Genomic DNA, 9,233 nt, shown 5'->3' with positions numbered 1-9,233 from the left:
GTATATATTTATCATGGCATTCGGTGGATGTACTGTGTGAATAGAAGGTTTTTAAAAAGTACTGAAAATTTCGTTGTACTATCAGTAGGACATAAGATGCTACTAATTTTTTACAATCCAAAGATAAATTCCTAAACTTAGATTATAGTTAACTTGCGGACCCCTTTTTTAAATATTTTTATTTGAAAACAAAAACAGTGCATTTTGACTTTGTAATTCACGTAGGTAATAGAAAACAAATTCTCTAATTATATGTTTTTTATTTTAGAAAATCAATTGTATATATGTAATCTAAAGTATACAGGGTGGCCCACTCCTGTGTAGTTACTCCATAATTTCATTAAAAAACCTACAAAAATATATGTGTTATAAAGAGTGTTAAGTTCTTTAAGTTTGAAACACTCCAATTAATAGCTAATTTATCTGTACTTTGACATCATAACGGACTGGAATCGATAAGAGTATGAAAATAGCTCCCATAACAGTAAATGCAAATGGCCAAGTTTGAGTACCAAAATGATTGTGTTTATTAACTGTATACTAAACAGTATGAATTATTAGAGTAAATAAAATAATAAAAACACTTTTTAGAAAACTTATTAAACCTGCTGTTGGGCTCATACTATTATCGGTCTTTTATATCAACTGGTGGTTAAATTTTCTAACTGAATTATAGAGAGAAACTATAGTGGTGTGGAACACCCTGTGTTCAAGATGAAGAAATTCTTTTAAACTTTGTTTTAACGTTTTCATTGTTCTTGCAAATTTTTGTTTTTATGTAATTTTTTTCTCCCTATTACAGTGTTAATGAAAATAATTTATTGTTTAAAAAGTAATGAGTGTTTAAGAAAGAGGTCCGGTTTCTCAACTTATATAAGCTCAGTGTTTAATCCTCTCGTATTATTATAAAATTTATCGACCACATTCTTAATAATAGTATGCAAACATAAATAAGTACATGATAAAAATGCTTCAAAAAATAAACGAATTGACAACGATAGCGATTAAATCGGAAACATTTGCAATCGTTGTAATATTTTACTATGTATTTAGTTTATTATCTCTTCACAGTAAAAGAGAAAAAGCAAATCGAATTTAGGTTTTCTTTGCTTACTTATTTAAAAAAGCAAAATAAATTCCTGCATTTTTACTCAGATAACGACATGTGCCATTAAAGCGCAGTTGTATTAATTATAAAAGCTGCAAGAACATGGCATATTTATTTTTGTGTGATTTTTATAAACTTTTGTAGGTAGAATTTATGTGAATATTGGATATTTAATTTTAATTTTGTGTATATAAGCGTACTTGCATTTTGTACAGGCCTTAGATAGGGAAAACAGACTGTATCTATCTTAATAAATTTGCTAATAATTTTTTCACCCTTTTTATTTTTAATTAATACTAAAAAAACTCGTGAAGAGAGAATAGACCTGCGTGATGAATTTGTAGTTAAAGGTCTCATATTTTATTAACAAATTTTATTGTAAATAATTGCCGCTTCCATAGTTATAGTTTTTGTTGTTTTATTTTGCAACAATTTGTGAAGATTTGACAACGCCACACTTCTATGGTTCCTATTTAACAAGTTTCTACAGTTTTTATTCGTCATCTGAATATCTATGGTCATCTGTATAGGATGAACACGATATATACCCTTTGTGTATCTATTATCTATGATATATACGTGAGTAATGTAACAAAAAGTTGCATTTTAAAGTGATATACCTAAAAATAAAGATGTTTTTACTTGGCGTTCTTTTATGTTCAATTCTGGTAAGTAATTGTCTAACACATTTATTCCATATGTATTAATAGTTGTTTAAAATAGGTACTTATCAAAGGCGAATTTTCAAGTGATGATTGCTGGGCTCTAGGATTTAATAAGGCGAATTTACTATGTTCATCTTGTGAACAGCTTAGCAACTTTAATCTTGGTATAATTAAGTAAGTTTTTAAGTAGTATTCTTCAGATGAGTAATAAACTTTTTTAGGAGTAATTGTTTAGAATGTTGCCATCCAGATGAGAACACAGTGGCAGATAAGAAATATGCAAAAGCTGTGTTGGAAGTATGTACTTGTAAATTTGGAGCATATCCACAAATTGAAGCCTTTATTAAGAGTGACAAGCCTGCTAAGTTTTTAAACTTAAATATTCGATACGTAAGAGGCTTAGATCCTATAATTAAATTATATGATAATGATGGGCACTTACAAGAAACTGTTGCTATTGAAAAGTGGAATACTGATTCAGTAGAGGAATATCTTAATACCCACTTAGAAAATGATAACAGAAGTTATTTAAGAACAAATATGATATAGTTTTTAATTATTTTGTTCATCAAATACATTTTTAAGCTTAACAATATTATCAGCTATTTCAACCTTTTCACATTTTTTTAGCTTCTTATGAAATTTCTTCACAAACTTTTGTGGAACCTCTGCTTCTTGTGTATGCTTTATATACTTGGTGGTAATTTTCTTTTCCAATTTTACAATAGAAATTTCACTGTATTTCTTCATAATATTCAAGATCATGTCTTCAATAATAAAAGATTTGCTGTTTTCTTGGCTATTTTCAATTAATGAGCTTTCATTGAGTTGAGTTAAATTCTGTTCATTTATCTCAGATATTTTTTCATCCAATTCTAAGCCCCCTCCATTACTATTTGTTTTTTCAGATACAGTATTTTTATTTTTCTTCTTTTTATTTGCTTTTAATGAAGCATTCTCTTGATTTGCTTCGTTTTTTAATGAAGTCTCTGTTTTGTCAGTTACTTTTTGTTTTTTCTTCTTTGAAGTAGAATTTTCTTCTAATTTATAATTTGTTTCCAAAGTTTTGTTTTTCTTTTGTTTTATTTCATTATCACCGTCAATATCATTTTCTTTTCTTTTTTGGTTTACTCTACAAATTTCTGAAGAGTTCTTTTCAACTTCTACAGTTTCAGTTTCCTTAGCTGCTTTCAATTTTTCAGTTTTAGATTTTTTCTTTGGAGAAGCAACCTCAATGGAGTCATTCACATCTTTTCGCTTAGTCGTTTTAGGTGCTTTTTCAGCTCCACTTTCTCCATTTTTCATTTTAATTGTTTCAGAATTGGAATGGTTTTCTTCTTCTTTTTTATCATTTTCATTTTTTGTTTTATTCAATTTAACATGTTTTTCCTTATAGCTTTCTATTATGTCCCAAACATCAGAAATTGTATTTTCTGATACTTTACCGCCTGTTGCACTTTTAATATAATTCTAAGAAAAGAAATAAACCAATTATTAAAATGTAATATGAAAAGGATTGACTACATACAAGAAACTTTTGCTTTTTCCTGGGAACATTATTATGTTTTGAAATGGTTAACAGCAAATTCTTATTTTGAGGCTTCATATTAATATCTTCCTGGATAATAGCTCTTATCATCTCCACCCATGCATCCTGCTTTGCTTCACCTTTTTTCTGAACTCCAATAGGCATAGAACCTTTAGCAGCATACCTTTCATCCTCAGTTAGGCATTTTGTATGAACTGAATATTCTTCACCCCTTACAAATAAAGTGGTATAATGAATATGAATTTAATCAAGTAAGTCAAAAAAACTTACCGAAAATCTTTGAAACAATCAACACATGTTAAGTCCTTATATTTGCGACACGCAAAATTATAATGCTTCTCTACTGCCGGTTTATGTACACTCTCACCACAATGATTGCACGTAAATACAACCATTTCTAATTTGATTTATTTATCCTTTTATTTTTAATAGGCGTTTATTAGAAATCACAACTTAGGATGACTTATTCCAATCTAACCCAAGCAAAGCCATGTACCGCCATGTATTTCTAACCTCTTTTCGTAGATAACCTATTTTAAAATGACAACATGCTAATGCATCCATAGATTAAAGAAATATATACTGAACGCGTCTATGGTCTATTGAAGGTAATAGAGTTTTTATACACAGATACCCTTTATTCTTATGTCTCTTAACCCTTCTCTATGACGATAACCTTATCTATGAATGACTACGTAACCTGACGTAACCTCAGACTTATGTGTAATCTATGGAATGTCTGCTGCCTTCACATGAGAAGTTCACGTGCAAAATCTTTACCTTTGAAAATAAGGCAAAATTTATAATTTGTTCAGGTAATAATATGTCGCCTGAAAACTCTGGTGAAAAATTAAAAATATTAGCATTGCATGGATATAGGCAAAACGGAGAGACGTTTCGGCAAAAAACCGGTTCATTTCGAAAAACTGTCCAAAAGTGGGCACAATTTACTTATATTACTGCACCTCATAAAGTAGTAAATGAAAATAATGAAAAGGAAATAGTCTCAGACGTAGGAGATGGTACAAATGAGGGTAACTTAATAATGATGTACCTTCTGTTTTATGATAATATAAATAACAAGTTTTGGTGTCATTTTAGAGCAATACAGTTGGTGGTTCAACAAGGAAAATAACAGTTTTCGAGGCACTGTCAAGGGAGGTCCTGCTGTTGGTTTTGAAGAAAGTTTAATTTTAGTTGAAAAAGCATTTAAAGAATTTGGCCCCTTTGATGGCATTCTAGGATTTTCTCAAGGAGCATGTTTTGTGGGAATTTTATGTTCGATGCAGCAGCTGGGACGTAAGAGAAATTATTCATTGTTTTTTCATAGTTATTAAGATATTTCTGTTACAGTGTTGAGCTATCACTTTAGTTTTGCCATTATGGCAGCTGGATTTCCATCCTATTCCTTGCCACATGTAAACTACTATTCAGATAAAATAAAATTGCCTTCACTACATATTTTTGGTGAACAAGATGATATTATTCCAAGAGGTATTTAAACAAATAATGCATTCTTTGTTGCTTCATATTTTATTTTTAATAGTGATGTCAGAAGAATTGAGAGACATTTTTGAGAATCCAGTCACTGTTATTCATCCTGGCAAGCATTATCTTCCAGCTTCAGCTCCCCAAAAACAACCTTATCAGAGTTTCATCAAGAAAATTGTCTTACAAAAACAATCTACCTCTGCCTGACGATTCGTTGATTTATTGAACCAAAATTTGTAAGTTATTTATAATAATATTTAAGCTATCACCCATATTATCTTATCAGTTTATTAGGTCAGGGTGTGAATTATTTATACAGCGTGTCTCAGTTACATAAATGATTGAAGAATATACTAAAAGCTCTATCCCATTTTGATTACATTATTTATGAATATATTTTTTATTTTTTTAATACATCTTAACTGAAGTGTTTTGGAAATTGTTTTTATAACATAAACAAACTGAAACAAAATGTGGTATTAGTGCCAGGCATTTATGTGACACAATGGTTTTTATGGGTTTTGCTGTCCATTATCAACTTCAAGTTTTTTATTGAAAGCAANTCATGGAAATGTTCCGGTGAAGTTGTCAACATTTACAGGAGGACAATCAACTAATTCAAAGAGTAGCATGGTTCAATTAAGACGTACAACAAACAGGAGAGGCAAACAGGCTCCTGTGCCTCCAAAACGTACTAGGTAAATAAGTTACTTTCTTTTATTAATTTTGAGTTACTTAAACTTCCATTATTAGTGTGTTTTAACCAGTTCTATTTCAAATTGAGGAGGGGGGTGTCATTGACGGGTTACTAAATCATACGCGTTTAATATTTGCCGTTGATTGAGAATTGGGTTGATGAGCTTTATCATTCACTATCGTGCGTTATACGTATCCAAAAGTAGGGTGCGATGAATAAGAACAACCACAGACCAACGCAGATTCTGGTACAACATGAGGATCGGTTGGACGCGTATGACCAGTCGCACCATCGGGAATGATAAAGTTTGCTAACCCAACCGCAGGTGTTGAACTAGCGTAACTTAGTATCCGGTCAATGAAATGCTCCTCCTCATTTTGTAACGAAACCGGTCAAAACACACTACTTCTGGCGTTTTCTGTTATAAAGAAAACACTTTCTTCTTGTGTAACTCAATTAAAATTCTTTTTTTTTATGAATACATGAATACGCTCCTTCAATATCTACAAACAAAACGTTTTAATCAATTAAAAACTAATACAAAATTGTTATCTTTTTGCTGCAGCGTTAAGAATTTGAAACAGAATGGCCGTTCTTAATGTGAGTGGATTTGTTTTAAATCTGTAACGTTATTGTTTTTTCAATTTTACAATTATAAATTTATTTGAACGCTTTAATTAATAAGTAAATTGACCAGCCAAGATTCAGAAGTGACTGGGATAAAAAGAATGTGAAGAAAGAGGCAGAACATCTTCGTTACTTTTGTATATTGTTTTTTTTTTTTCGATTTTTGTTTTCAATTTCACTTCCAGAATTCGAAGAGCACGAGGAAATTTGTAGTAAAAACGTAATCGAAAACGTAGATGACGCGAACGTATTGTCATCAAATGCCAAAGAAAAATCGTCGTCGTTGGTGTTCAAAAATAAAAATGTGATGAAAGAGATGGAATTGAAACTTGTCGCCGAGATCAAAGAACGTGCAGACAAGAAGAGCAGAAACTCATCCGAATCTCCAGTAGAACCGTCGTCTACGGCTGTGAGTAGTATTAGTTTAGATCCCGCCTTACAACTTGTGTCCGAACTGTCCGAAACCATGAATTTAGATCTTAACAAAAAAGAGACTTCCCCAAAACAAAACGATAAACCCAACTCCTTCATACCGCAACTTAAGAAAGTCGACCCCTCGTTTATTACTAAAAATAGGGACAAGGAAGAGAATGGCACAACCGGAATTATAGATTTCAAATCACGCTTAAGAAAAATCGAGAAAGCAGACAGAAACGAAGACGAAACAGAGCAGATTAAAAATAATGGTGAAGAAGAACATGAAAAGGAAAATAACAAAAGAGAAAGCACTGCAAGTTCTGATAATGGTACGAATAGACTGGATGAAGGAGACGATAAAAGAAAAAGTACCGGAAGTATAAGTAGTTTAAAAAAATTATGGGAAACTAAAGAAGCAACAGAATCTACAATTCAATTAAGTCCGAAAATGCCGCTTAAAAACGACAAAAACACGGAAGCGTCGACTGAAACCTCCCCCGTAGAAACTTCTGAAGACTCTTTCAAAATTTTAACCACATCCAAAACTGACAAACGTTCTTGGCCACCACCGACAACCAATGACGAGAAACCAGTAATTCCCACAAAACCGCCCTTAAAATCAATAAAACCGATTATGTCCTCTCGTCCGCTTGTGCCAGCAATATACGCAACCCCTATATCATCAAATTCCAAACCTCCAGTTTCCATTAAACCAACTAACAACACTTCGCCCCTTGAAGACAATTCTAAAACAAACAACTCGGACCGAAGCGATAAGGACAATATTCTGGACATATGTCAAGCCCTGGAGACAACGGTAAAAAGCATTAGGTCGAACTCGAACGTTTCCACGTCCAATTGGTTGCAATTGTCCGACAAAATAGGACTTCTTCACGTCTCTTGTTTGGATTATTCGGATAATGTTGTTCCCGCGCATGCGAAATTCCATTTTCGAGAGTTACTGAGCAGGTTAGAGTCGCAAGCGAGACAACTCAGATCAGCGGGATCAAGAAACAGTACCGAAAACATACGGTATCTTAACGACGTTAACAACACAATCAAAGATGTTGTCAATGCGGTGTTGCGATAGAAAGAAAAATAAACAGAAAACAATTACAGGACCACTTAACTAGCGTTTAGATTGTAAGGTTGCGTATTAATCTTTCGAATTATTAATTTTCCTTTTTATTCGCTTCGTGAATCTTTGTTCTTAATTTTGACTACGATATTTATTTCAGCAAGCTTACTGACCGGCTGTATTGGCAATTAAAAAAAATTCCATGTTTTACATATTAAGAAAATTAACTGAGACATGCTGTGTATCTACCACTTGTTTGATTTTCTCTTTGCAATTAATTTCTTGGTTTTTTTTTAGATACTGAGTTAGTTTTGTGCTCAATGTGCATTTTTTCTGAAACATTCGAGATAATTTTCACATTCCAAAAATAATAAAAAATTTCAAATTCAAATTATTTACTGCCATTCCTAAGTTAGAAATGCATTGACATACATGACTTAAGAAGAAATAGGGATCAAGAATACTTAAAATTATTAAAAAATTTCAAATCCCTAAGTGTTACTTTCTAAAAAAAGAGAATGTGTAAACTAGAAGAAAAACATTAGCATGTGACTGGCAAGTCTGGCTGTTGTAAAACATCGGATTTAAGATTTATTGAAGGGCGTGAAAATAAGTAAACAAGCCTTAATACGTATTTTTGATAATAAAACAACTTTTACTTTTAAATTAACTACGATAATATGCATTCAAATGAAGAGATGAGTTTGTACGCGTGTAATAAAAGAAATGACAATATGGGCGGTCCGTGCAAGAGCGTCGTCCCGTCTTGCCACGATTGAAACCGTTTTAACTTCTAATAGCTTCTAAATATGGTTCACATCATAAATGAGTTAATGGAAACTATATCGTTGAAAGAAGCTTTTTATACTATCAAAGTTTTAATTTTTTATTAAAATCGCTATATCAATCAAAAGTAAAAAGTTCACTTTTTCATCTAGAGCTCTAAACTAATTAACTTACAATTAGAGATCTGAAACATTCAGAAAGTATATTTTGATACCACATGTTCTGCGGTGGTTTATTAACTGTGCTTTTTCTCTATGGCCTTTTGTCATAAAAATAAAACAAATTAGAGAACATGAAATAACTAACAACTGACGATGAGTAAGCTTGCCATTGATTAAACTTATTTACACTAAGCTGTGATACCCGTAGATTATTTAATTACGTTTTTGTGCTCAACAATGATGAATTCGTTTTTTGTTTTTCACTTTTGATGGTGTTGATCCTTTTTAACATTTGAAAGTGGCTACAAGCGCTTTTTCTTTTTATTTCCGGGTGTATTTTTCAAACGTTCCTAACTTAAACGGACAATGTGCAACATTTACCTTAAACTTTTAATGTCTCATATTTTGTACTATATGTATTTATGTCAGGTGTTCTATCTTGTTTGGCAAAATATAAAATTTACAAAATATTTTTTAGACAACCTCGATATTTTCTTGAAATGAAAGACACATGGTACAAAATATAGTCTTTAGTAAAATATGCTCTTTCAAAATTCTGTCTTGTTTTTCTGTAAAAGCCACAGTTAACAGCTTTTAAAATTTAATTTTATTATTTAAACAATGAGATCAGCAAAAAATCAAAATTTGAATGTC

The 9,233-nt window shown here is 31.5% G+C and overlaps 3 protein-coding genes across 3 annotated transcripts; 2 read left to right on the top strand and 1 right to left on the bottom strand.

The window, feature by feature from the left end:
- The first annotated feature begins 1,653 nt into the window (after positions 1-1,653).
- On the top strand, positions 1,654-2,388 carry LOC108736237 (selenoprotein F). Its single transcript, XM_018468591.2, has 3 exons — positions 1,654-1,776; positions 1,832-1,947; positions 1,995-2,388. The coding sequence occupies exons 1-3, from the start codon at positions 1,741-1,743 to the stop codon at positions 2,320-2,322; spliced, it is 480 nt and encodes a 159-aa protein (XP_018324093.1). The 5' UTR covers positions 1,654-1,740; the 3' UTR covers positions 2,323-2,388.
- On the bottom strand, positions 2,301-3,845 carry LOC108736235 (cell growth-regulating nucleolar protein). The gene is made up of 3 exons (XM_018468588.2): positions 3,593-3,845; positions 3,302-3,533; positions 2,301-3,243 (listed from the first exon to the last, which is right to left on the bottom strand). Exons 1-3 carry the CDS (start codon positions 3,715-3,717, stop codon positions 2,326-2,328), a joined length of 1,275 nt encoding a protein of 424 aa, XP_018324090.1. The 5' UTR covers positions 3,718-3,845; the 3' UTR covers positions 2,301-2,325.
- Positions 3,846-3,953: 108 nt separating this feature from the next.
- Positions 3,954-5,351, top strand: LOC112905062 (esterase AGAP003155-like). The gene is made up of 4 exons (XM_025976682.1): positions 3,954-4,356; positions 4,424-4,621; positions 4,676-4,816; positions 4,869-5,351. The coding sequence occupies exons 1-4, from the start codon at positions 4,053-4,055 to the stop codon at positions 5,018-5,020; spliced, it is 795 nt and encodes a 264-aa protein (XP_025832467.1). The 5' UTR covers positions 3,954-4,052; the 3' UTR covers positions 5,021-5,351.
- Positions 5,352-9,233: the final 3,882 nt, after the last annotated feature.

The sequence above is a fragment of the Agrilus planipennis genome, unplaced genomic scaffold (assembly GCF_000699045.2).
Source record: "Agrilus planipennis isolate EAB-ADULT unplaced genomic scaffold, Apla_2.0 scaffold126, whole genome shotgun sequence".
Taxonomy (NCBI): domain Eukaryota; kingdom Metazoa; phylum Arthropoda; class Insecta; order Coleoptera; family Buprestidae; genus Agrilus; species Agrilus planipennis.
The sequence above is the reverse complement of the archived record's forward strand: the minus strand, read 5'-3'. Positions and strand labels throughout refer to the sequence as shown.

Bases quoted from the DNA above. Each gene is read 5' to 3' on its own strand.
- LOC108736237 (XM_018468591.2), top strand. From the start codon at position 1,741: ATGTTTTTACTTGGCGTTCTTTTATGTTCAATTCTG. The intron at 1,777-1,831 runs GTAAGTAATTGT...TGTTTAAAATAG, and splicing joins TTCTTTTATGTTCAATTCTG to GTACTTATCAAAGGCGAATT. The intron at 1,948-1,994 runs GTAAGTTTTTAA...AAACTTTTTTAG, and splicing joins TTTAATCTTGGTATAATTAA to GAGTAATTGTTTAGAATGTT.
- LOC108736235 (XM_018468588.2), bottom strand. From the start codon at position 3,717: ATGGTTGTATTTACGTGCAATCATTGTGGTGAGAGTGTACATAAACCG. The intron at 3,534-3,592 runs GTAAGTTTTTTT...TTTATTTGTAAG, and splicing joins GATTGTTTCAAAGATTTTCG to GGGTGAAGAATATTCAGTTC. The intron at 3,244-3,301 runs GTATGTAGTCAA...TTCTTTTCTTAG, and splicing joins GGAAAAAGCAAAAGTTTCTT to AATTATATTAAAAGTGCAAC.
- LOC112905062 (XM_025976682.1), top strand. From the start codon at position 4,053: ATGGAATGTCTGCTGCCTTCACATGAGAAGTTCACGTGCAAAATCTTT. The intron at 4,622-4,675 runs GTAAGAGAAATT...TTTCTGTTACAG, and splicing joins TTCGATGCAGCAGCTGGGAC to TGTTGAGCTATCACTTTAGT. The intron at 4,817-4,868 runs GTATTTAAACAA...TATTTTTAATAG, and splicing joins AGATGATATTATTCCAAGAG to TGATGTCAGAAGAATTGAGA.